Source organism: Nyctereutes procyonoides, unplaced genomic scaffold (assembly GCF_905146905.1).
Source record: "Nyctereutes procyonoides isolate TBG_1078 unplaced genomic scaffold, NYPRO_anot_genome, whole genome shotgun sequence".
NCBI classification, from domain to species: domain Eukaryota; kingdom Metazoa; phylum Chordata; class Mammalia; order Carnivora; family Canidae; genus Nyctereutes; species Nyctereutes procyonoides.
This window is the reverse complement of record NW_026575033.1, coordinates 5,852,935-5,880,040: the sequence shown is the minus strand read 5'-3', so window position 1 is coordinate 5,880,040 and position 27,106 is coordinate 5,852,935. Positions and strand designations below refer to the sequence as shown.

The 27,106-nt window shown below is 34.7% G+C and overlaps 2 protein-coding genes across 2 annotated transcripts in view; both read left to right on the top strand.

The window, feature by feature from the left end:
* Positions 1–20,784, top strand: part of MTMR6 (myotubularin related protein 6) — a 39,003-nt gene extending 18,219 nt beyond the window's left edge. Inside the window, exons 4-14 of the mRNA XM_055317365.1 lie at positions 314–471; positions 993–1,121; positions 4,558–4,692; positions 6,835–6,967; positions 8,523–8,632; positions 9,032–9,157; positions 11,797–11,846; positions 12,318–12,518; positions 14,479–14,610; positions 14,695–14,821; positions 17,237–20,784. Of these exons, the coding sequence (XP_055173340.1) occupies positions 314–471; positions 993–1,121; positions 4,558–4,692; positions 6,835–6,967; positions 8,523–8,632; positions 9,032–9,157; positions 11,797–11,846; positions 12,318–12,518; positions 14,479–14,610; positions 14,695–14,821; positions 17,237–17,497 (1,562 nt within the window). The 3' untranslated portion in view covers positions 17,498–20,784. The remainder of the gene's footprint in view (positions 1–313; positions 472–992; positions 1,122–4,557; positions 4,693–6,834; positions 6,968–8,522; positions 8,633–9,031; positions 9,158–11,796; positions 11,847–12,317; positions 12,519–14,478; positions 14,611–14,694; positions 14,822–17,236) is intronic.
* On the top strand, positions 1,133–3,455 carry LOC129504597 (U6 snRNA-associated Sm-like protein LSm3). Its single transcript, XM_055317366.1, has one exon. The coding sequence runs from the start codon at positions 2,913–2,915 to the stop codon at positions 3,219–3,221; it is 309 nt and encodes a 102-aa protein (XP_055173341.1). The 5' UTR covers positions 1,133–2,912; the 3' UTR covers positions 3,222–3,455.
* Positions 20,785–27,106: the final 6,322 nt, after the last annotated feature.

The following is a 27,106-nucleotide window of genomic DNA, read 5'->3' as shown; positions in this document are numbered from 1 at the left end:
TGTGTGTCTGTCTTTGTCATTAAAATTTACTTTTTAAGAAAAGGAATTATTTACACTAGAGTATTTAATATAAAAGTATTGTTTATTAACTTTTGCTGATTATATAGGTGAATCTCAGATTGATATGCATGCCTTTAGATACAATCACTTGAAATAACTGAGAAAATAAGTTCAAATATGTTCAGGTATTAGTTATCTTTTTGAAAATTTTAAAGAAATAATGGAGGGATAAAACTGAAAAGTTACTATTATTTGTAGAGTTTTAAGTCCTAGAAGTTGCATTGTAACATTTGTGTATTTTGTAAACTTATAGCAAAATATGAAGATCTCTATGCATTCTCTTATAATCCCAAACAAAATGATTCGGAACGACTACAAGGTTGGCAGCTCATTGACCTTGCTGAGGAATATAAGAGGATGGGAGTGCCAAATTCAAACTGGCAGCTGTCTGATGCCAACCGAGAATACAAGGTAACTTAGCAGTCTTTTTTAAGTTTTTATTTAAATTCCAGTTAGCTACCATACAATATAGTATTAGTTTCAGGTGTACAATATAGTGATTCAGCACTTCTACAAAGCACCCAGTCCTCATCACAGCAAGTGCGTGCCCTCTTTAATCCCCATCACCTATTTCCCCCATCCTCCCACCCACCTCCCTTCTGGTCACCATCAGTTTATTCTTTACGGTTAAGAGTCTGTATCTTGGTTTGTCTCCCTATTTTTCCCCCTTATTTGTTTTGTTTCTTCAGTTCCACATATGAATGAAATCATATGGTATTTGTCTTTGTATGACTGACGTATTTTGACTTAGCAACCTTTTGGAGAAATTCAGATATTAGTACTGAGATAGAGTGTCATAGTAGCATGTTGTCTCAATATTGTTATGTACTGTTGTTGCATTTAAGAAATTGTAACGTTTTTTAAAGGTGATTTTTAACCTCATGATTTTTGAACTGTGGATAGAATGGTTATGTTTTATTTGATTTTTACAGATTTGTGAAACTTATCCCAGAGAACTTTATGTTCCCCGAATAGCAAGCAAACCAATAATTGTTGGTAGTTCCAAGTTCCGGAGCAAGGGAAGATTCCCGGTCCTTTCCTATTATCATCAAAATAGAGAGGTAAGAAAAGAAGGTTTCTTTTTTTCTTTTACAAATGTGGTATAACCTCTCTTCAGGTTTAAGTATCCAGTTAAACACTCATTTTTATATAGGGAGGTCATTATTATAATATTGCTGATAGAGAGTGTTGGCTTTTCTCTTGAGTATGTTTTTGAAATTTTAAAATTACCCTGAAATGTAGAGATTCTCATACTTGTCCTGTTTGCTTCCTCCCTTACCCTCCTTCAGTCTTGTCTTGCTTCTGGTAGGGACTTGAAATACTGAGATTAGTGAACAGATATAGCTGCTTCTTTCCTGTGGTTCTCTTTTGATCCTGCTTGTATTTGGGAAAAACAGATAGATAAACCAACTACTGAGAAAAAGAAGAAAGCCAGCTATATTTCAGCTCTCGCTTTTTCTAGAAAGCTCTCTCAATCAGAAGGATTTTGCAATATGAAGAGGTGGAGGAGGAAGTATCTTTATACTGAGGTACTGTAATAGGTATTACTCACGACAGCAAAATTTTCCCTCGTGGCTTGTAACAATAGGCCACAAGTCAGTATGTTATAGATGCTTTATATGCATGTAATCTCATGTTAATTTTATAAGGTAGGCTTTGCCAATTACCTATAACTTTCAACTTGTGAAGAGAGGATAAATCACTCTCCCTAAATCTAACAGCTAGTAGGTTGTGGAGTTCCATGCCAGTTCTAACTCCCAGTGTTTTGTGACCTGATTTTTTTTTCTCCTCAGGAAGCTTTTAGAATCTTTTTTCCCCAGTGTTCTGAAATTTCACAATGAAGTGCCTTGGTACGTTTTTTAAGATTCTGGGAACTTACTTTTGAGAAGTTACTTCTCTATTTCTGTGGTGACTTCCTCTCTTCTGTTACTTTGTTTTGCACTTTTGTGTGTTTTTGTGTGTGTTGGTTGGCAAATGGGCTTCTGTAAACCTCCATTTTTCTTAATTTTCTCTATTTTCCATCTCTTTCTAGTTTTTAGAAGATTACTTCAACTTTGTTTCCAGCCCATCTCTTTATTTTTTCTATATTGTTTTTAAAATCTAAGAACTCTCCCTACTTTCTGAACTTTTTAGACACTTTTGTATTCATGGTCGTGATGACTGGTTTCTCTGAAGATGTTAAGGACTTTTTAAAAAGAATTATTTTGCTTCCCACATTAGTTGTCTATTGCTCAGAGTTTTTTCTTTTTGTTTTGTTTTTCATGTCTTTCAAATACCTGATTCTTGGCTGGCCTCTCACACTTAACGAGTGAGGTACCACAAACTATTTAGAAGTTTGTGTGCATGAGTGATCTCTATCTTTGGATTCTTTCTGTTAATTTTCATCCCAATGTGGTGTGTTAGTTCTGTCCAGGATTCAAGCGGGGGAAGGCAGATGGGAGGATCTCACATTTTGTTTTGTAGGCTTTACTTAATCCTCTTGTTCTGGGGGGTACAGGGCTTCCCTCCTACGCACAGCTATGCATATTGGCCCCAGTCTTCAGGTTAATCCTTTTCATAGAGTAAACTTTGTCTTCAGGGCGAGGGAAGATCTGGGAGCCTTTATTAGTCCCTATATGGATATTCAACCAATTCTATTTTCAGTTATACTCCAGCTCAGGCTTTCAGAGGTACCAAATCCTGAGTCTTTCTGGGATTTTGCTGCTCAAGATGCTTGCTTATTGTTGACTCATAACAACTTGGCACCTTTCTTTGTCCTGGTAAATTGGTCATTACTAACTTGTCTATTTGCTTTCATTTCCTAAAATTTTATTAAAATCTCTACTCTGGGGAAACGGCACAGGGTTTGAAAGATGGCGGACGATGTGGGCGAGCAACAAACTACCAACACCGTAGAAGAGCCCCTGGATCTCATCAGGCTCAGCCTGGATGAGCGAATTGATGTGAAAATGAGAAATGGCCTAGAGCTTCGTGGCAGATTACATGCATATGATCAGCATTTAAATATGATATTGGGAGATGTGGAAGAAACTGTGACTACTATAGAAATTGATGAAGAAACATATGAAGAGATATATAAATCAACAAAACGGAATATTCCAATGCTTTTTGTCTGGGGAGATGGTGTTGTACTAGTTGCTCCTCCATTAAGAGTTGGCTGAAACAAAGAGTTTATCATGTATGGAATATAGGAGATTTTGTATGATTGCCTCTTTAAATGTAGAAGACATCCAAAAGAGAAACCTGCGTTCATTTTGATATTAAGAAATGACCAAGGATTCTTCCACTCCTGAAATGAGTTGATTTGCAGATAACTCAAAAATTCTTAAGCTAAAGGGCATTTTAATTTTTTTCCAACTCTTTCAATAAATGTGATCACCAGGATGCAAAAAAAATTTTTTTTAATTTTAAAAAAATTAAAAAAAATCTCTATTTTTCTCTCCTTTTCCATCCTTTTTGATCTTCCAATTTTATACATTTTAGATGTCTTTATTAGAATTTTACTTGGTTTTTGGGAAACCAGAGGTGGAAAGTGAAACTTTCAACAGAAATTCCTAGTCTGTTCTTCGTAAAAAAGTCATAGGAAGGGAGTTAGGACTGGTTATGGCCTTGGTTTGACACACCCATATTTTTATACATTGTTTATTGGAATGTTGGGCTGAAAATAGATATTCAGTGCCCAATTTAAGAAATCAGAAAGTACATCTGAAAAGAATTTTATAAAGCAATCTTCATTTTCTTCTATCTTCTTAAATTTTCATGGTTTTATGTGTGAATTTATGTATACTTTTTTTCCTTTATGATACTATGGTTTGAATGATTGGGTAGGGTTAAGTTGGAGCTGGTATGAATGAGATTGTAAAAAAAGTTATTTGGGTCTAAATCTTCTAATCTTTTTTTAAGACTTTGAACAATAGTAAATATCTAATCCAACAATCACTACTTCTTACAGATAGTTTTGCACACTTAGATTTATATTTTAACTCAAATTTGAAGTTCATTTTTTTATTGTAGTCTCATTTTATATAAAGTTAGCTGATTTCTAAATAGAGATCTAAAAGCTCAAATAATACATTATAAGAACTCAAATGTTGCTATTTTTAAAAATCCTGTTCTATCTTTATTGATTAATCCCTTACTTGAATTTCAGTTGAAAGTATCTCATCATCTAGAACATAGCATGCAAGTATCTTAGTAGGTTACATGATAGAGAATTTATCACGTGTTGCTTCTCAGAACTTAAGATTTTTTTCATCAAACTACATAAGGAGGCATTTCAGTTTTTCAGAAGAGAATATTGGGAAAACTTATGTGACATCAGGATGTTCAAATAGTGTTTAATTCAAATAGGATTTCAGGGTTAATATCTTCTGATTGTCCTGCCAACTTTTAAACAGATTACATGTTTGATTTTAACTTTTGTTTTTCTTTTAAGCATTTTTTTAGACATGTTTTAGACATCTTTGGATAATCTGTTTTCTGTCCTTTTAAAATTAGGCTGCCATTTGTCGATGTAGTCAACCACTATCAGGATTCAGTGCCAGATGCCTGGAGGACGAACATTTGCTTCAAGCCATTAGTAAAGCCAATCCGGTCAATCGCTATATGTATGTCATGGATACCAGGCCCAAAGTATGTGTCTTGAATGTAGTACAAATCTGTTAGTTTAATTATCTTTGTTACTTTAATTAATGAGAGTTGATCAATTTGCCCGTATTTAACCTATCTGAATCCCAGTTTTAAATTAACTGAGGCTAATGATACTGAGGAGAGCAATCTTTTAAAGGATACCAACTTAGGAGACCAATTTCCCAGATGGTGATTTCTTATGTCTTCTGATTTATATGTAAATCTAGAAAAACAGAATTTTATATTGGGAACTCTTGATGATGTATAAGTCTTACATTATTGTCAAGAAATATTAAATAGTGTGTGTTGTGAAAAATTAGAAAATCTTAGTAATTTTTTTGGTAGAATTTTTAACTGTCAAAACACTTTGTATTAAAATAAGGGGCCTCAATTTGAAATATTCAAGAAAATAAGGAAAATAGTGAGGTAGGAAGCATTGAACTAGAGTATTATAAATAGTGAACAAGAAATAGTTGTTCTGTTAGGCAGCTGTAATGTTAGGTTCAGTTTTTATCATTGAGACCAATGTCAGAATCCCTTTTTCTTTTAATAAACATGGTTAAACAACTCATTCATATAGGATCCTGAAACTAAAGTAATTAAAATCCTCAATGGTAATAGCTAACATTACTTTTGATTTTTATTAAAGCATCGAATGCAGAGCTGGTGGGCTACACAAAAGGACATTGGCAGAATTATAGTGAGGATTTCTTCAAAAATCTGGAATGATGAGAAAATAAGAGAAAGCGATGAGAAAAAGCGAGTGAGCAATATAGAGCACAATTTTAGGCAGCTTTGTTGAAAAGAATGATAACTGTTTTAGAAGTTATTCTCATCATTATGCATTCTCATAAAATATAATGGAGGAAACAGAAGAGATTAATCTGAGTAAATTAAGCATTAAAAACTAGAAATTGATAATTTGATAATCTTTTATCTTGTTAACAAGAAAAGACTTTCTTAGAAGTCAGAAATGTTGATGATATCTCTTGTAAGACAAATTTTATTTTTCTTCCTTGTTCGATCTGGGTGAATTCAGTGGTCAGAACTACTTTTAGGTGATATTAGATATAAAAGATGATTGTAATCTGAGACTTTCTGAATATGAGGCCCAAAGGCGATCTGTTTCCCAGGACCTAGTATCTCTTATTTGTATAATTGATTTCTACACAGCAAATAGGCATTTCTTTGATTGTTTGTACTAGTTTAAACTTCAACCTAATTAGTAATATTGTAGAAGTATTTGAATATCTAACTCATCTTAGCCATCATAGGTGCTGAATTAACCAGTGAGTCAGTAGGTAGAGTTGAACTGTTCTTATTACCAACCTGGAACCCCATCTACTGAATAAAAAGCTATTTTTTCTTCCAACTTAGCTGTTGTTACATCCAGGTTCATAAGAATATTCTGTAAACTGTAGTAACGTGCAACATGAAATCCTATTTGAAAGAATTAAACATACCAAATCTTAAACGAACCTGTGATCTAGTAACCAAAGACCATGGGCCTACTGGCAGTCTGTTTTTTCCTTAGGGGCCAATTTATATTGGCCCAATTCTTGGAGCTGTATCAAGCTATTGGATGATATGCCACGGTATATACTATGTGGGCCTCCAGTAATCTCTAATATGGAGGACCTTGAATAATCTCACGTGTATTTCAGATGATTTCTCAGAGTCCCCATGGCTCTCTGAATGATCAGGTGTTGCACAGGCTTGCTCTGAAGTGAATCTAATAGGTTCATTAATGTAACAGAAAAGCTTCCCTGCTTGGTTCACTTCTGAATTATTTAGGATTCAGATAAGAGATACTTGTTCCTTTTTAACTTTTAACTTTTGAAATATTACAAACATTTGGAAAACTGTCTAAAACCATAAGTGAATTAGTTTCATAAATTATTTGTGGGAAACTTCTTGTCTGACCTTTCATTTTATAGCAGTCATGTTGTTATTTATATAAAGTGTCCTTCATTACTCTTAATAACATGTGACACTTTTACTTATTAAAAAATAGTAACATACTCAGTTTTGAAGAGTTCTTTAAATTCTACTAAAATGTGGTTTATTTAGTATTTCCATGATGTTTTTGGTAAACTAAGAGATAAAAGCAATTTGTCCATAAATTTCTAAAATTTTAAATTTTAGCTGAATGCAATGGCCAACAGAGCAGCTGGAAAAGGTTATGAAAATGAAGACAACTATTCTAACATTCGATTTCAGTTTGTTGGAATTGAAAATATTCATGTCATGCGGTCCAGCCTTCAGAAATTATTGGAAGGTATGATTATTGTTTGCCTTTGAGGCAACTTTGTCTAATAGAAATATGTTAGTCACATTATAAAATTTAAAATTAGGTAATTTAAAAACTTTACAGGGGGCAGCCCAGGTGGCTCAGCGGTTTAGTGCCTGCCTTCAGCCCAGGGCCTTGTCCTGGAGACCCGGGATCAAGTCCTACGTCAGGCTCCCTGCATGGAGCCTGCTTTTCCCTCTGCCTGTGTCTCTTCCCCCCCCCCCATGAATAAATAAAATTTTAAAATCTTAAAAAAAAAAAAAATTCCAGGGACGCCTGGGTGGCTCAGCAGTTGAGTTCTGCCTTTGGCTCAGTGTGATCCCAGAGTCCCCACATTGGGCTCCCTGCAAGAAGCCTCATTCTCCTTCTGACTATGTCTCTGCCTCTCTATCTGTGTCTCTCATGAATAAGTCAATAAAATCTTCAAAAAAAATAAAAAGTAAAAATAAATAAACATTTTCCAGGATGCCTGGGTGGCTCAGTGGTTGAGCATCTATCTGCCTTTGGCTTGGGGTGTGATCCCAGAGTCCTAGGATTGAATCCCCCATTGGGCTCCCCACAGGGAGCCTGCTTCTCCCTCTGCCGGTGTCTCTGCCTCTCTCTCTCTCTGTGTCTCTCATGAATAAATAAATAAAATCTTAAAAAAAAAAAAAAACTTTTTCCTATATTCACATTATAAAAAGTAAAAAAAAAATTGAAATTAACATTAATAATATATTTAACCTAATGCATTAAAAACATGTTAACATGTAATCAGATAAAAAATTAGTAATGATACATTTTAGGTCTTTTTTAAGTCTTGAAAATTGACTAGTGTGTATTTTATACTATTACACCATGTTTCAGTTTAGATTATTCACATGTCACTTTGGGTAGTGGCTGATGTATTAGTACAGTTCTAATAGTTTTGCAAAAAAAATTGTTATTATTATATAGATATTCTTGCTTAGTCTGTACAATGAAGCTTAATTGATAATAATGCTCCATTTAAGTATCAAGGTATCTTTCCAGTTGTAGTGTGGAATTTTAAAAATTAAAATATCAGACTTTTTTTTTTAAGATTTTTATTTTTTTCATGAGATACACTCACACACACACACACACACAGAGAGAGAGAGAGAGAGAGAGAGAGAGAGAGAGAGAGGCAGGGACATAGGCAGAAAGAGAAGCAGACTATGCAGGCAGCCCGATATGGGACTCGATCTTGGGACTCCAGGGTCACGCCCTGGGCCAAAGGCAGAAGACGCTCAACTACTGAGCCACCCAGGTGTCCCAAAATATCAGACTTTGAAATTAAGTACTTTGTACTCTAGATTTTTCTTTTTTTAAAGAAGAGATTGGAGCTTTTTTTAAGCACAAGGAATGACCAAAAAAAATGTACCCAGAAAATCCAGTATTGAGGTTCTAATAGCATCTTTTCATTTATAGAGTCTCGCATTTTATTTTGTGCTCTTCCCCCCAATTCACTCACTCAGGGAGCTTGAATAGGAGAAGTGGAAGCTCTGGCTGCATTCTAATCGAAATGTTTTTTTCCCCTTTTCAGTCAATGGTACCAAAGGGCTTTCTGTTAGTGATTTCTACTCTGGTTTGGAGAGCTCAGGATGGCTTCGCCACATCAAAGCTGTTATGGATGCTGCAATCTTCTTAGCCAAAGTAACTCTTCTTCACTCATTTTTGATTGGGGATTTTTAATGGTTGGGAAGGATTGCATTTATTCTGTTGGGTGCTGGTACCCTTTCCAGTCAGATAACTTTTATGTTTTACCTCTTTAATAAGGCTTATTTTAATTTGAGCTTTAAAAAATCATGTAGCACTTTAGGGACTTAGGTGAGATCCATAGACACTTGGAAATAGCAGTTTTGGTTTTGTTTTGGTTTTGCTTTGTGTTTTGTCTTGTCTTTTGAAAAATATACTGTGGCAGCATTATCATTGCAGTCCTTGCTCTTCCTTGTAATGCAATATTTGCTAGTATAGTTTTTGAGTAAGTAGAACTTAATTGATCTACCTAAAATGTATTCTGCTGTAATTGAAGTATGTGATCTTTCTTTTCAGGCGATAATGGTGGAAAATGCAAGTGTGTTGGTACATTGTTCTGATGGTTGGGATAGGACTTCCCAGGTTTGTTCCCTTGGCTCTCTTTTATTGGATTCCTACTACAGAACAATCAAAGGATTTATGGTAAGGAGTGATTTGGCTAGACCAGTGATTCTTAAATAGGAGTGATTTTTGTCCTTCCAGGAGACATTTGGCAATGTTAGGAGACAGTTTGGGTTGGTACAAAGAAAAGGACACAACTGACACTTAGCTGGTAGTGGCCCAGCATGCTGCCAATACTCTATATTGCATAGGTTAGCCTCCAACAAAGATATATCTGGCCCAAAATGTATATAGTGCTGAGGCTGAAAAACTTTGAGTCAGACTGATTTCCATTACCACCTCTTTAGTTTTAAACGGTTTTTTCCCCCTAAAATGTTATAGTAGAAATATTCAGTATTTTCTCCTTCATTTTTATCCAACGCATGTGAGTGATATAAAACAAGGCACAAATAAGAATACTTAAAAATTTTACTCTAGAGTAAACTTTCTGTTTAAAACTCCTTCATTCGTTAATTGTAATTACACATTAGGAAGCATGTTTTATATCTGAAGATTAAATTTCTAGTTGAATAGATTTTCTGCTTTGTGAAGTTAAAGCCCTGGCTACTGTTTTTTTATTTGTCTTTTAATATACGATCAGATTAACTTATGTTTTCAAATTTTACATCTTAATTCATGGCAAGTAAAAGTTTCCATTAATTTAATTAAATGCAGTGCCATCTTAAAGCAGGGGAATATTTAATATCACTAGATGCCTTTCAGCACCATTATTTGGTGGCACTAGCATATTGAGTCTTGGACAGACGGAATTAAAGTGCTGCTAAATAAAATTACATACAGCTTACCTTAAGAGTGTAAGATAAGGAATACTTTCTCTGCCATGTTTGGCTTTAATTGCTTGCTAGACATTCAGATGAAATCATGTAATAAGTGCCTAGGGACAATGTGAGAGCTTCCCAGGCAAAAGAAACAATGAAATCCAAAGCATAGCTCTGTAGGCTGACTGCAGGTGATGTGTGATGGCTGGAATTCAGGGTGTTAGAGCAAGGCTCTTAGGTGCAGAAGGATATGTTAGGATGAAGACTGGAATTTGGCCTTTACCCTCTTTGGGTAGTGAGAGCCATTAAAGAGCTTCAAATAAAAGAAATGGTAACTTGCTTAGATCTGCTTTGTAAAATGATGGCTTGCTATCTTCAAAGTGGAGGGGCATGGACATGGAGGCAGGAAGACCAGTGTAGAAACTGGTAGAATAGCTCTGGAGAGAAAAGAGGTCCCAGGAGTAAGGCAGTACCACACAAATGCAAGAGGAGGTAATAGGTTCAGCCTCCAGGGATGCTGAGAAAGTAGAATCGGTAAGAATTGTTCTTGGATTGGATGTGAAGAAGAGAGGAGCTCTCTTCCAGGATGATTTCCTATCTCTGGACTCAGTTGCTAGGATGGATTGTGCTGTTCTCTTGGTCACTACTGAGAGAAGTAGAAGTCTAAGTTGAGTGAGAAAGATACTGAGTTAGGTTTTAGATGTGGGTGTGTAGAGGAGCAGCAGAGGGCCTTTGGTAAGACCTGAGGCTCCAGCCTGAGAACCACTTGCCTGAGGTCACACAGGTGGAAGTGGTGAAGCTAGGATTTGAGCTTAGGCAACATGGCCCCAGAAACTGAATCTTACCCTGTCACAATATGTGGCTTTCTGGAGAGATTTACAACAAAGAGAAGCTAAAGGTAGTTGTTTTTTTAAATCCCTGGCAGTGGATACTACCTCCCTCCTTTCTTTTGGGGTAAATTTCTCTATCTCATCATTTTATCTGGTAGGAATTTAACCCCCCTGTACCAGAGTGTGCTCAGCTGAAAATAAGGATCATGTTGCCACTCAGTGCTTCTTCAATGAGGCTTCTTCTCTCCCCATAGTTGTAGAGTTTGTTCCGTCGGTCTTTAGGCCAGTTTCTGGGGGTGTTAGGATGATTTGATAATTATCTGTGTTCAACTGACAAAAACAGCCTAGAGTCCTCCTATTCTGCTGCCATCTTAGCTCCCCCCTAAAGGTGGCAGTTTTGACACTGAAAAGAATGTGCTTGGTGATTATATAATGAAATTACAAGATACATTAAATACTAAGAAGATACAATGTATAAATTAGACTGAAAAAAATTAGAAGCCTATTATTATTCAGTAGAATTATATTCAGTAGCCTATTACTCAGAGAAAACAGATTAAGATAGTCCATTCAAGAGATTAGCTATCACCATCTGAATTTGAATATACACTTTTTATTGGTCTCTTTATCATTCTTTTTTTGGTATTATATAAGTAATGAATAAACCAAAGCATACACTCCAGTTTACTACCCCCAGTTAACACTGTTAACATTTTGATTTACATTTTCCTAGCCATTTTTCTGTGCAGATATCATCATTAGATATGCAAAAATGTAAATGTGCTAGTGCTTTATAACATGTAGTTTTCACTTAAAAGGTAATAAACACAACCAAAATGATTTAAGTCCCAGGACTACTGTATTTTTCTTTTATGTGTCATTTTTACTCTTTGTTAAACCAACCTCTAATCCAGGTTCTTACTGTCTTTTACCTATAATTAAACAACTGTTTGTTTTGTTTTGTTTACAACCTTAAGTTAAAAGGATAAATTGTTGTTAATAGAATTGAATCCATTTTAGACAAAAGAAATGGAAAGTAGTTGTAAATTGAATTTTACTTTTTGTCATTAAGGTTTTAATAGAAAAGGATTGGATCTCTTTTGGACATAAGTTTTCAGAAAGGTGAGTCATAGTTTTACATTTATGTATTTTGTAAAACGAATAAGACCATTTTAGAGTGCGAAGATATTTCTGTTCTTCATGAATTCGCATGTCCAGTGGCAGATGAGAGTGCCAATAGGTTTATTTTTTTTTTTGGTATGAAAATTGATTTAATTTTTTTCTGTTATCTCTTTCAATTCTCATACCTTTGTTAATTTTTTCTTTTCTTTTTTTTTTTTAACTTTGTTAATTTTCATGGCAGCTTGTTACCTTTCTTTTTTGTCTGGATTGTGGTACTTAAAAGGTAATAGACCCTTTAATGTTGTGGTTGAAAACCTCCTAAATTTAAATTGTTTTAGTAAAAACATTATGCTTTTTTTTTTTAGATAGAATGTTTTAGGTTCCTGTGTGTATGTTTAAATTTGATAATACCTGAACAAATTGACTTCTTCCAGAGGCATTTTTAAAAGCTTGTACTTTCTGTGGGGCTAGGTGTGGCCATTTGGATGGTGACCCAAAGGAAGTCTCACCGGTGTTTACTCAGTTCTTGGAGTGTGTGTGGCATTTGACCGAACAGTTCCCACAAGCCTTTGAATTCAACGAAGCATTTCTTCTTCAGATCCATGAACATATTCATTCATGCCAATTTGGAAACTTCCTTGGAAATTGTCAGAAGGAAAGAGAAGAGCTCAAGTAAGATAGTTTGCATACAGTGGGCTCTTTTTTTCCTACTTAGTTGAGTTCTAACATAAATCATGGTTGAACATAAAATATCTTGACAGTATGTAATAGAACTGAATTTTATTGTAAAGATTTTATTGTATTTCTGAAGCTAAGTGCCCTCTTTCCCTCACATCCTCAGGTTGATAGTAAAAACACATTTTAAAAATTTGTTTTGAAATGTAGCACATACATACAGAAAAGTAATATAGCATAAGTATAAAGCTCAATAAATCTGAAACTCATTCATTTATGTAATCAGTACCTAGAACAAGAAACCTTTACCAACACCCTGGAAACCACCCTCCTACTCCTTGCTGGTCTGAATATATGTGTAAAACAGAAAAATCTTAACAGTATTTCATTTCCTAGAAAGTATTAATTACCAAGCTTTAACGTTGGGTAAAGGATTTAAAAACTGTAGGCTTTAAGGTAAGATAAGTCCAGTTCTCCTCACACTTCTAGGCAGGTTGAGGAACATAGATCTATGTTGGCTGCAGTGTGTCCCTGAGTTGGGTCTTAAACCTCTTCTTTCCTAACCAGTCTTTGGGAGTAGGGGTTTCTCGCTAAATTTTGCTGCGAAGGAGATGCAGGATAAGACAGCGAAAAGTTCTTATATACTTTTTTTTTTTTGGTTGGGTTTCTAACTTTTAGATTTCTTACAAGTCAATAAAGAACAGTTGTAGATTCTTTTTTCTTTCTTTTTTTTTTTTTCAGTTGTAGATTCTTAAATGTCCAAGTGACATATTAGAGAAGCTAAATCTGGTAGTGGTTTGAAGACAGCCACATACTCTCTCACTCTCAACAGAATTGAAGGCAGATGGGGCGCCTGGGTGGCTCAGTGGTTGAGCCTCTGCCTTTGGCTCAGAGCATAATCCCGGGGTCCTGGAATTGAGACCTGCATCTGGCTCCCCATGGGGAGCCTGCTTCTTCCTCTGCCTGTGTCTGTGCTTCTCTCTCTCTCTCTCTCTCTCTCTCTCTCTCTTTCTCTCTCTCTCTCTCTCTGTCTCTCATGAATGTATTAAAAAAAAAAAAAGAATTGAAGGCAGAACTGAGAGTACTTGGAGCACTTGGAAGACTCTAAAGATGTGTAAAGGGAATTACAAGTGAAATAAGAGTATGACAGAGATGAACAAATCAAAGAGCGTTAAGACTTTAGCTCTGTGCTATAGTAATTCACAGTAGCTTATTATAATTTGGAGCAAGTGACTCTTAAAGTAGAGAGCTATTTTAGAAAAAAAAAAAACTATTCTTCTCAGTGCCAAACATCCTCTTACAAAGGAAGATGATAATAAAAACATTTATTTCCTAATAGTCTTTCTCTAAGAATTTACTTATCGGTCATCTTAGGAGTCATAGAGAAATGAGCAGACTCCATTTTTCCCCTGGTCCCCTATCTATTTTATGTTTATTTGGCCTAATCCATTCTACCCTTTATCCACTTACTTCACGTAACTTTTAGAGTTGCAATATAATTGGCATCTTTTTACTGTTGAATAACATCCTGATTTTTCCTACTTCCTTTTTTTCCTATTCACTTGCTCTTAAATTTGTCCCTGTTCTATAATACATGCTGCTACACCCAGATACAGTGATTCAAGTGTCTTACTCAAAGTGTCTGCTGATTTGAAATAGGTATAACAGAGACCATGTCTGTGAAATTATGTGAGCTGAAAGGAATCTCTTAACGTGTATGGTTGTGAGAGAAAATGGTAGACCTATGTTATGTCCAAAGAGACCTGGTTTTATTTATTTCATGATTATATGTGATAAAGGAGAAAAGGGAGAATACAGAATTCAGAGACAAGGTGAGGTCAGATTGCAAATAGAAGGAAAAATTAAAACTGAAATCTACTTGGGAAACAATTGCCTGTTTATAAAAATGAGTATTAGCATCTGTGGGAAACATCTTGGTTTTTCTCATTATGTTAAGGTTAAAGGAGAAGACTTACTCCCTGTGGCCATTTCTCCTGGATGACCAAAAGAAGTACTTAAATCCCCTCTATAGTTCCAAATCTCCAAAATCTGCCGTGTTGGAGCCAAATACAGTCTCCTTCAATTTTAAGTAAGTTGGCATCATTGAGGTATCTATACTTTATTTTTCTCAAACACAATTTATTGAGTTGTTGTTTTTGTCTTTGTCATAAAGGTTTTGGAGAAACATGTACCACCAATTTGATCGAACATTGCATCCTAGACAGTCCATGTTTAATATAATTATGAATATGAATGAGCAAAATGAACAGTTAGAGAACGATATTAAAGACTTAGAATCTGTAAGTATTCTGAAGTATCTAATATATTTGGAATACTAAATTAATGTGTTTCCTTACTTATATTCTTAGTGTATATTAGTATATATGGAAACCTCAGAAGTATACATGATTGCTTCAAAGTAATCAGATCTCTGTTTTCAATAGGTTAGTTTGAATTGTTTTCCCTGAATTTTCAAATTGAAGTAGTTGAAGTACAGTTGACCCTTGAACAACATAGGTTTGAACTGCACAGGTCCACTTACAAGTGGATTTTTTTTTTATAATTACAATACTGTAAATGTATTTTCTCTTATAGTTTTCTTAGTAACTTTTTTTTCTCTAGCTTTATTGTGAGAATATGGTATTAATATACCTTAAAGAATATGTGTCAATTGTGTCAATGTGTATGCTATTGGTAAGAATTCCAGTCAACAGTTATATTATTAATATTAATATAACTTAGAGAATATATGTCAATTCTATCAATGTGTATGCTATTGGTAAGAATTCCAGTCAACAGTAGCTATTAGTAGTTACGTTTTGGGGCAGTCAAAAGTTATATGTGGATTTTTGATTTCATGGAGAGTTGCTTCCCCTGACCCCTGTGTTGTTCAGGGGTCAGCTGTATATAGAAAAGTAGAGATAAGAACATAATAAATATCAGGGTATTTACCACCTAGCTTTGTGAAATTTTAACATTTATCATATTTGCTTCAGATTTTTCATGTTTTTGTTTTAAGAAATGAAACATGATAGATAGATTTGAAGAAGTATACTCCTGCTCAGCCCTCCCCACCTACTTTGGGCTGAATTTGGTGTTAATGGTCCTATGCATATTTTTTTACTTCTATATATGTTTTTATCCACGATTTATAATATTGTTTTGTGTGATTTAAAATATTTTTATTATATATTGAAAAAATACAAAAGAATATATTTTTTATAAGGTATAAAAGAGCAACAGACAACATGAATGCATATGTGCCCTTCACCCAGCTTTTAAGGAACTGCATGATTTAAAACTGTATAAAGGTTGTTATACCATGATGCTTTATTTTACTCAACATTGTTTTTAAAATTTATCCATGTTGATACATGTAGCTTTAATTTATATGTTTTATTAATATCGACTATATAATCTCTTACATGCATATTGTTTTCAGTTTTGGATTTCCTTGATAACAAAGGAAGTTAAATGACTTTTCATATATTTAGTTGGCCATTTGATTTTTCCTGTTCTCTGAATGGCCTATTCCAAATTCTATTCATTTCTTTGTTGGCACATTTGCCTTTTCTTTATTGATCTGTAAGAGTTCTTTGTATACCGGACATTAATTCTTTATTAGAGGTGTGTGTGTGTGTGTGTATCTCACAAGTGGCTCTGCTCAGTCTGTTCTCATCTTCTCCATTTTATTTGTGGTATGTTTTTTATAGATGTTTTGAATTTTAATGCAGTCAAGTTATGTTTTGTGCCTTTTGTATCTTGTGTAAGAAGTCTCTCTCCACTGTTAGACTTTCTTATAATCTTTTCTCTGTCATCATATATAAGCAAAGAGGATCAGTAAGTACATACTTTAAAAATCCTAGACAGTTGTTGTAACTCAGACTGTCATGTCTGTCTCTCAAGCAGGTAAGAAGGTAATTAATGACTGCTTGAAGAGAAGGTAGGAAAATGTGTCAAAAGAGAGGCAAGCCCATGAGTGGCTAGAGATCAGTTCAAGGACTTGGAGAGTGTGATACTCTGCCAAAGAATACTTTTAAAATCTTATGTTTTAAAAAAAAGTTCTGTTGGGGCGCTTGGGTGGTCCACAGTCAGCTGAGTGGCCAACTCTTGGTTTTGGCACAGGTCATGATCTCACGCTTGTGAGATACAGCCCTTTGTCAGGCTCTGCACTCAGCAGAGAGTCTGCTTGAAATGCTTTCTCTTTCCCTCCCCTGCTCTTCTTTCTCTCAAAAATGTATATATAAATCTTTCAAAACATAAAAATTTTGTTATATTCTACCTTTTTGTGTTTATCTAACAAGTCATTGTAGGGAAACCATGTAAGAAAGTTATTTAGGCAATAAAACCTTTAGGTAATAAATAAGTGTGTGCTTATTACATTATACAGTTATGATTCTGGGTGAAGTCTCATACATCTTTTATTATAAGATATTTACTTTTTATACTTTCTAGGTAATGTGTGCTCTTTTCAGATATGAAAGCCTAATGATCTTTTGCAGTCAAGTGTAATAACCATTTTCCACTGTAAAAGTTGTACACAATTAGGATTCTCAACCATGTCTTATTCTGCACTAGGTTTATTAATTTTTTTTGAGATTTAACTTTGTATTGTTCATAAAGAGATCATTTACAAAAGTATAGTTCCTTTTTCTAACCTATATTGAATATGTGGTATGTATAATTAATTTTTTTCAAATTTGTATTTGTTCTAGAAAATTAAGCAACGTAAAAGTAAGCAAACAGATGGAATTCTTACCAAGGAGTTGTTACATTCAGTTCATCCTGAATCACCTACCCTCAAAACTTCCTTGTGTTTTAAGGAGCAAACTCTGTTACCTGTGAATCATGCTCTTCGAACTATAGAGGGCAGCAACCCAGCAGATAATCGTTACAGTGAATATGCTGAAGAGTTTTCCAAATCAGAACCCGGTGTGGTCAGCCTAGAGTATGGTGTGGCAAGAATGACCTGTTAGACCCATAAAGTCTGTTCTGGACTTACTGTGGTGCAAGAAATGGATTATTGCGAAGATGATCAGTGTGCATGACCAAAAGGAATTTGTCTGATAATGATCTTAGAGTTTAATAGTTGAAGAAATGGTAATAACTACTCCTATGAGAGAAATAAGTCAGTTTAATTGCATTTCCAGCAAGGAATGACTTTCAGTTCTTTAAGAAACAAGTGGTACTGGCAGATTTATTCAAAACACAATTTGTACTATAGACTAGTGAATTGACATTTCTGTATGATTTATATGTTAATTACAGCCAAACATGAACAACTTTTCTTAACTATAACTTAATTGCCAGAAAACAAAACTTGACAAAGCTCTCCCTTACTTAATAATTGACATGGCATGTACTTTTGACTACATAACTATGTAACTATGAATATTTACATGTTCTGTCGATTGGTGATGTTTAATGTAGAAGTGCCATGAAAAATATTCTAAGAAAGCCTTAAAATCTCAATTCATCCTTTACTCTTAAGTTTTATAGCCAAGAGCAAGTTTTTGGATTTTTTGGTTTTTTCTTTTGGTCAGCCTTGTTTGATTTTTTTTTAATTTTAATTTTTTTTATTTATTTATGATAGAGAGAGAGAGAGAGAGAGAGAGACGCAGAGACATAGAGACGCAGAGACATAGGCAGAGGGAGAAGCAGGCTCCATGCACCGGGAGCCCGATGTGGGATTCGATCCCGGGTCTCCAGGATCGCGCCCTGGGCCAAAGGCAGGCGCCAAACCGCTGCGCCACCCAGGGATCCCCCTTGTTTGATTTTTAAAGAAGTTCACTGTCATTACTGCAGGGGCTGCATGCTACAATACTCCTGTGTAAACATGTAGAAGTGCACCATTAAGTTCATGGTTGGCTGGTCCCATGTCCATATTCAAAATTAATGAAACTGAACGTTTTATTCTGATGACAGTTTGTGCAGTGCTACATTTGATGACATTATTTACAGCTTAGAGTATTGATTTCTTGAATATGTGTAAACATGTTTGACTGTCTTTTATGGATAGATTACTGCATTCTTTTGATTCTTACTTGGTGGTGGCTTTATTCCCTTGATAACTGTGAAACTTTAAAAAAGCGACTGTAACACTGTTCTTAAAGACAATGAAGAGTATATATGTATATGGTTTTGTTTCAGTGAGTTACTCTTCCTAGGACAGACTTTCAGTTTCCCCCAATTTTGGGGGTTAAACAAAAGGGAAATACAAATAGTTTAGATTTCGCTTGGTTGCATGAATTTTAAAGCAGCCATTTCTATGTGGAACATTTTTTCTTCTCTGTTAACATAGGGAAAAAAAGGGAAAATTAAGGATAGCCTAGTGCAAAGCTAATGTTTAGCAAAAACAATTTAAATGCTAGGAAAAGTTTCATTTTCCAATGTTATGTTAACCGTTCTGTGTGCTAGGAACATATCTTTAAATGACAAAACAAAAAAAAATTCACAGTGTCATCCAGCTGACTTTAAAATTGAAGGTTGAAGTAACATGACTGGCAAGAGGTATGATGTAGGGGTAGTAGGAAACCTGGATAGGATCCCTAATGCTTCTCTTTACTATACTTATATCTATTACATTAGTTTTGAACATAAACAAATATGTTTTTCAAATGAAAAAAAGCTTTATTGTATAAGAACTTATCCTGTTTATTTTTCCAATGCTTTTGTGTAATGCATTACGTAATAAGAAAAATACTCCTTTTTAAACAGTAACAGAAATGCACTATTAAATATAGTTTGTGATTTAGCCAAGCCTATTTCCATACTTAAGCACTGGGACAGGAAACTTAATCTTTGTAACCACAAAGGGAAGCTTTTGTGCCTTGTTATTTGGTTCCAGTTATTGACTGTGGTTTTAGAATCTTCCTTAGCAGATTTCTTATATTCACATGTTTTTGGTTTATTATCTTCAACTTCAGGCATATGTATATATATGTGTGTGTGTGTGTGTGTGTTTATGTGCTCACACATGGACTGAGAAATTAGTTAACATCTTAAGTGACCTACAGAGTATATGTTGGCAGAAAGCAGATTGTGTATATGTCATATAAAATTTACGTTCAGTGTGTTTGGGGATGTATAGCATGTAAATTATTAGATATATTATTTAAAGGTAATTAAATATTCACATTTTACTTTGGATATTTTTCTTTTGGGGAAAAAAACAAATGGAATCAAGTTGTGGTTGGTTTTTTCTTTGCTCAAGTAGGGAATTGGACCTTCACATTATACTAATCATAACAGTATAGGGTTTGAGCAATTCCTTTTCCCAAAGTTCGATCTTGATAAATAATAACATATATAAAAATAATTTCCAAAATACTTAAAACAGGTATAGTGGGCTAAAAGTTTCAGCAGATAGAGTTGATAATGTCACAGTTTTGGTGGAAGGCAGTGTCTAGTGAGTATATACATTCAGAGTAAAAATATCTCCCCAAAGGCAGATCTAGAGATCTGGAGATAAACACAAGGAAAATGACTTACAGGAAAAAGTTTATATGGGAGTGTTTTGAAAGGTTAGCTAGGCGAGAAGTAGCTCAGGGAATCTTGACTAAATAGAGATGGAGGGAAATTTTTTTTTTTTTAATTCTCTATTTGGTAGACTAGCAGGGCAGCAGGGGGTAGTATCAGGACCCCTCCCTTTTTTTTTAAAGACTATTTTTTTAAGAGTAGTTTTAGGTTCACAACAAAATTGAGAGGAAGGTCCAGAAATTTTTTATATACCCCACCAGAGTGCTACATTTGTTCAATTGATGAACCTGCATTGACATCATCATTACCCCAAGTCCATAGTTGACCTTAGTGTTCATCCTTACTGTTGTATATTCTGTGGGCTTTGGACAAATGTATGATGACCTTTATAGTATCATACAACGTATTTTTCATGGCCCAAAAAAATCCTCTGTTCTTCCTATCCGTCCCTCCTTATCCCCCTACCTCTGGCAACCACTGATCTTTCTATTGTCTCCATAGTTTTACCATTTCTAGAGTGTCACATAGTAGGGATTGTGCAGTGTGTAGCCTTTCACATTGACTTCTTTCACTTAATGAATGCATTTCAAGTTCTAAAACTTGAAGTTTTAGAAATTTGAAAAAGCTTCTGTGTTTTTTCATGTCTTGATAGCTCACTCACTTCTTTAGCACTGAATAATATTCTGTTGCCTGGATGTACCACAGTTTATAAATTCACCTATTGTAGGATGTCTGGCTTGCTTCCAAGTTACAGCAATTGTGAATAAAGTTTGCTTTAAACATCCGTGTGCAGGTTTTTGTATGGACAGAAGTTTTCAACGCCTTTGAGTGGATACCAAGGAGTGCAGTTACTGGGTTGTATAAGAGCATGTTTAATTTTGTAAGCAACTGCCAAACTGTCTTCCAAAGTGTCTGCACCATTTGCATCCCCACCAGTTGCCCCACATCCTCACCAGTGTTTAGTGTTTCCAGTGTTCTGCATTTTGGCTATTCGAATAGCCTTTTCTACCTTTTTTCTTTTTTTTCCCAGGTCAGCTTTAGAGTACTGAAACATTTTCCATTGGCATTCTAAGTTGGGTGAAATTCTGTTCATTTACAAAACTGTTTAGAACAGTTGTAGACTTTTATCAGTGATATCGATCTATTTTCATTGGCCAAGTTTTAGCTATTTTGTTGGCTTTTCCATGCAGTAGTCTAATTGGCGTTCACATGTTTTGGTTAGTTAAAATGTAGAAGCTCTTTTTAAAAATACAGACTAAGCTTTAGAAATCTGTCTCTAGAAAAAGACTGTAATTTAAAATAATTGACTAAAGAACAGGATATATACTATTCTAAGAAAATAAAACACTAATTTCTGCCATTTTTATAAACAATATTAGTGCTACTGTAGTTGTTTCTAAGCAAGTAAAATATCTCTGCACAGTGACTTTTGTAAGACAGTGGAATGTGTAACAAAGCAATTTTCAGATATGTTTGCATTAAATATGTTTTGGAGATTCTGCTGCCTAATGGAGAATCACACTCTAAACCATGACCCTGATCAGTAAGCATCTCTTATTCTTAAAGGAAATGCAGAATTACTCTTGTGTGAAGAGCAATAGCTTGGGGGCGTAACACCAAAATGCTACACGAGAAGGGTGAGAAATAAACTTGTGTTTGGGCTCATTGTTACTATAGTATCACCTAGTTTATACTGAATGATGAAACCATTAGCACACCTAAGACGTTAATGATCCACTGATTTCATCTAAAATCCAGTCTTTCACTGACTCCATATGGCTTTTTCCTTAATTTTCAACTCCTGTCCAATGAAGGTTCATGCATGGCATTTCCTTGTAGCTCTTAAATCTCTTATCTTGAACAGTCCCTTACTTTCCTTTGCATTGATGTCTTGAACAGCAATAGAGTATCTTACCACTTGTAAATATATATATATATATATATATATATATGCACAATAAAACAAGGTATGTCTGTACTAATTTGAAATGCAACTGAGACATTTTGTTTTCAAACTTAAGATATTTTCTTATCTTAAGTTTCTAATTTTCTTTTTCATTTAGTGGATTTTTAAATAGATAAAGCATAGTTAAAAATTCAAATTTATGTATAAAGGTAAATGCAGCGGCACCTGGGTGGCTTAATGGTTGAGCGTCTACCTTTGGCTCAGGGCATGATCCTGGGGTCCTGGGATTGAGTTCTGCATCAGGCTCCCCACGGGGAATCTGCTTCTCCCTCTGCCTGTCTCTGCCTCTCTCTTTGTGTCTCTCATGAATAAATAAATCTTTTTTAAGAAAGTGTATGCAGAAGTCTTATTTTATTACCATCACTTCCACCCTGTTTTTTTTTCCTCTACCCTTCTATCCTTCCCACATAGTAGCCATTTTTATTGGTTTCTATTGCTCTTTCAATGTTTTTTTTGTAAATATGTATATATGTGCATACTTGAACAAAGGATAGATACATACTATATATACTATTCTATACTATATAACAAAGGATAGATACATACTATATATACTATTCTATACTTCGCTTTTTTATTTTCACTTAACTGAATCTTGGAGATTACTTTGTATCATTACAAATAGAACTTGCTCATTGCTTCTTTATGGCTGCATAGTACTTCATTGTATAGATTTTATTATACTAGTTAAGTCATTCCTATTTTTTAAACTTTTAATCATGCAAATGTCCAAAAGTTCAAAATTAAGAGTAATATAATGAAACCATGTATCTCTGTAGAATCAATTATTAATGGCAGTTTGCTAATTATATTTGATACTCTTGTTTTTTGTTATTGGTATATATTAAAACAGATTTCAGAAATGCCATTTTACCCAAATAATTCAAAATGTGTGTGGATAGATAGATAGATAGGAAGGCATTGTAAAGATACTGTAGGTGGTTGGATAAGGTATCAGTGTATTTTTTTTCCATATATTTAAGGCCATTTGCACTTTTCCATGAATTGTCTATTTATGTCTTTTGCCCATTTTTTTCTGAACAGGTTCTGTTTTATCTTTACTTATGAGCTTTTTATATTTTAGGGAGACTCTCTATGATATAATGTGCTAAATATATTCTTATTTGTCATTTGCTTCTGGTGCTTTTTGCCATGCAACAGAGTTTTATATTTTGGAGATGGAATTATATTAATCTTACATTGCTTCTTGTTTGAGTTATAGTTAGACTTTCTGATTCTAGGCTATAAAAGACTTCACCTATGCTCTTTTAGTACTTACAAGATTTTTTTTTTTCATTTGACTCTGATTTGAAGTTTGTTCTGGTATATAAAAAGAAATATGGATCCAAATTTATCTTTTCCCAAATGGTTATCTGGTTATTTCAGTCATTTGTTAGTAAATTCACCTTCTTGTCAGTGATTTGAGATGTCATATTTATGTGCTTCTGGATTCTCTTCCTTAGCGTTCGTGTGTCTATTCATGTACTAAAGCCATACAGCTATATTTATCAAGGCTACATAATAAAGCTAACCCTGCCTTGTCACTTTTCTTTCTCAGGGTTCTCTTTACTATTATTTTTAGTATTTATTTTGAGACAATCTCAACTATTCAGAAAAGTTGCAAGTATAGAAGAAACTTTTTTTCCTGAACCCTGTTGATAGTAAGATGCTGACATGTTGCTCCATCTCCTTTAGGCACTTAAGTCTATTTTCCCTACAAAGATATTATATAACTGCAGTGCAGCCATCAAAACCAGGAAGTTAACCACGCTATAATCCTCCAACCACCGTTCAAATTTTCCAGCTGTCCTTTCCATATCTTTAAAAAAGGTAAATAATAAAATATTTAATAAATTAATAAATACATTTACCTAATTAATAAATTAATAAATTACCTTTATTTTAAAAGGCAATCCAGCTATTGAATCCACATGTTGAATTTGGTTCTCTCATTAGCTTCTTCAATCTGGAACCATTTCTCAATGTTTCCTTGAATTTCATGATGAGTTCTTTTGTACTATCTGTGAAATCATTTTATTCTGCTACTGGGTGGTATTTATTACGATCCTTTGATTAAAGTGGTATGTCCCAGGGTACCTGGATGGCTCAGTTGGTTGAGCCTCTAATTCTTGATTTTGGCTCAGGTCATGATCTTAGGGTTGTGAGATGGAGTCCCATGTTGGACTCCATGCTGGGTGCGGTGTCTGAGATTCTCACTCTCCCTCTCCCGTTGCGCACCCCTGCTTGCTTTTACTCTCTCAATAAAATTAAAAAAAAAACAAACAAACAATTCTCTCCCTCTGTCCCCCCACTCTTTCTCTCTAAAAATAAATAAGTAAAAATTTTTTAAACGTGGTCTGTCCCAGATTTCTTCAGTGTAATATTACTTTTTCTCTTTAAAAGTAGTAATACTAGTATTTTGTGGAAAAGTAATTCAAGCCTATGTAAACAATCCTTTTTATCATCAAAATTTATTCATTTTCAATTTATTTATTTGTTTATATTAACATAGACTCATCTTTGGTGTCAGCATTGTCATTATTTATTGTGTGTACATTTGCTACAGCTTTTTTTGCTACAACTTTTTATATTTGCTGTGTTTTTACTATGTAGTCTTCTTTTAAAAATAGTTTTAAACATTTCTTTTAATAATTACACATTTGGACTAGTGTTCAAGTGGGTGCCTTTTTAGTGATACATTATATGATGCATCTAGTTCATTTTTTACCTTACTTAGGTTTCTAGTTTTGCTATCTGTAATAACCTTTGGCTCCCATCTTACTTACATGTCAGTCAATGAGCCAATTCTACTCTTCCCTTCTCCTCCCTGGTTCAGCTGTATTATTTCCACTTTGTCAGAGCATATAACATTATCTCCCACCTTTATCCTCAGTTATGTTGTACTCTAGAATGCTTCACTAAATATCTTCGATGCTCAACACCAGACTTGCCAAAGTTCCCCCGTGGAGCTTATCACCTATAAGATGCTTCAAAAGGGCTTGCAGATACAATCTTTCTTTAGTTCTTGTGTGTTCAAATATTTTCTATAGATTTTATTCTTTAAGGGTAGCATGGCTGAATATAAAATCCTTTGCTCAGACTTTCTTTCCTGAAGTTTCTTGAAAATGTTCTTTTTTTTTTTTTAAGATTTATTTATTCATGAGAGACATAGAGAAAGAGGCAGGGGAAAAACAGGCTCCCTGCAAGAAGCCCGTTGTGGGACTTGATCCTAGAACTCCAGGATCACACTCTGAGCTGAAGGCAGATGCTCAACCACTGAGCCACCCAGGCATCCCTATTGTTTCTTTATTATTGAGAAGTCTGGTGCCAGCCAGATTTCTTTTCTTTATGAGTGACTTGGTCCTTTCATTGTATACATATGAAGGTCCAGTGCATTTTTTTCTATTTAAAGTCAAGTCATTTTACAAACATGTCTTGTAGTTACCTCCTCTAGGTCAGTTTTTTCCAGGTATGTTAGGGCCCAGCTCAACATACAGATGTAGATCTTCTATGACAGTGAAGTTTTCTTGAATTGTCTTTTAAATGTTAGTTTTATTGTTTGATTTTACTTCTTCAGTAAAGTGTTGGATCTTTTTAAGTTTTCTGTATCAGTTTCTCTTTTTTACCATTTTTGTTCATTTCTGTTTAATTTTTACATTTTTTTCTTTATGCTGCTTAATTATATTCTCCTTTGGAAACTTACAATGTAATCTTTGTTTCTGGAATTTTTTTTCTTTTGCTTCAGTTTCTTTTTTAAGTTCGTTAATTCTTTACATATTTTTGTCCATATCCATTCTGAGTTTTTGAATTTATGATCAGTGGTTGCTTATCATATCAGCACTTCCTTTAATTATATTTTAGTATTACTATAGTTTGCTTTTACTTGTAGCAGCACTTTGGGCTCCTCATGCCTCTGAATATACAGACAAAGAAGGGAGTTACTGTGCTGGCTGAGTGATTGATCCTAACTACCAAGAGGAAATTGGGTTGTTGTTACACAAGAGAGGTAAGGAAAAATATATCTAGAATATAGGAGATCCTCGGGGTGCCTGGGTGGCTCAGTGATTGAGCATCTGCACTGGGCTCAGGGTGTGGTCCCAGGGTCCTGGGATTGAATCCTGAATCAGGCTCCCTGCAGTGAGTCTGTGTCTCCTGCCTGTGTCTCTGCCTCTCTCTGTGTGTCTCTCATGGGTAAATAAGTAAAATCTTAAAAAAAAAAAAAAAATAGGAGATCCTCATGAATGTCTCAATATTACCATGGCCTGTGATTAAGATCATTGGAAAATTGCAACAAACCAATCCAGTCAGAATACTAACAGCCCAGACACTTCAGGAATATAGGTCTGGGTCACTCCACCAGGTAAAGAACCATGACCATATGAAGTTCTGGCTGAAGGCAAAGGGACTACAGAATGAGTATTAGGTATACCAGAAGTGACCATGTGACCAGTTATAGATCAAGGACTATAATTGTCATGAGTATTTCCTTATTTTGTTATGAATACATCTGTGTATGAATACATATGAAGCAAATATTTTTGTTTTTTTCCCTGTCTTATTCCCTTATTATATAACATATAATGTGTTGACTGTATTTTAGTATCTAAGTACTGTTAATTTTATATCATAGTATTTAAGTTATAGGACATCAAAGTAAAGAGCAAACATCACTCAAGGATTTTATTTCCTTTTTTGGGGAAGGGGTTAGTGCTTTTTTTTTTTTTTTTTAAAGATTTTATTTATTTATTCATGAGAGGCAGAGACCCAGGTAGAGGGAGAAGCAGGCTCCATGCAGGGAGCCCAACATGGGACTCAATCTTGGGTCTCCAGAATCATGCCCTGGACCAAAGTCGGCACTAAACCACTGAGCCACCTGGGCTGCCCGGGTTAGTGCTTTTTTAGTTGTATGTGGTAGCATTGTATCATGTGAGGCAGAATATGACCCGTTATTTCTCTATTTAGAGATTAAGGAGATGAGTATGGTGCCAAGTTGACAAGGGAGTGTGGTGGTTAGTTTCATATGTCAACTTGACTGGGTCATGGATACCCAGACATTTCACTGAATATTATTCTAAGTGTTCTGTGATGGTGTTTTGGGATGAGATTAGCATTTGAATTGGTGGACTTAGTAGAACAGATT

Excerpts from the sequence above, each read along its gene's own strand:
- LOC129504597 (XM_055317366.1), top strand. The coding sequence starts at position 2,913 with ATGGCGGACGATGTGGGCGAGCAACAAACTACCAACACCGTAGAAGAG.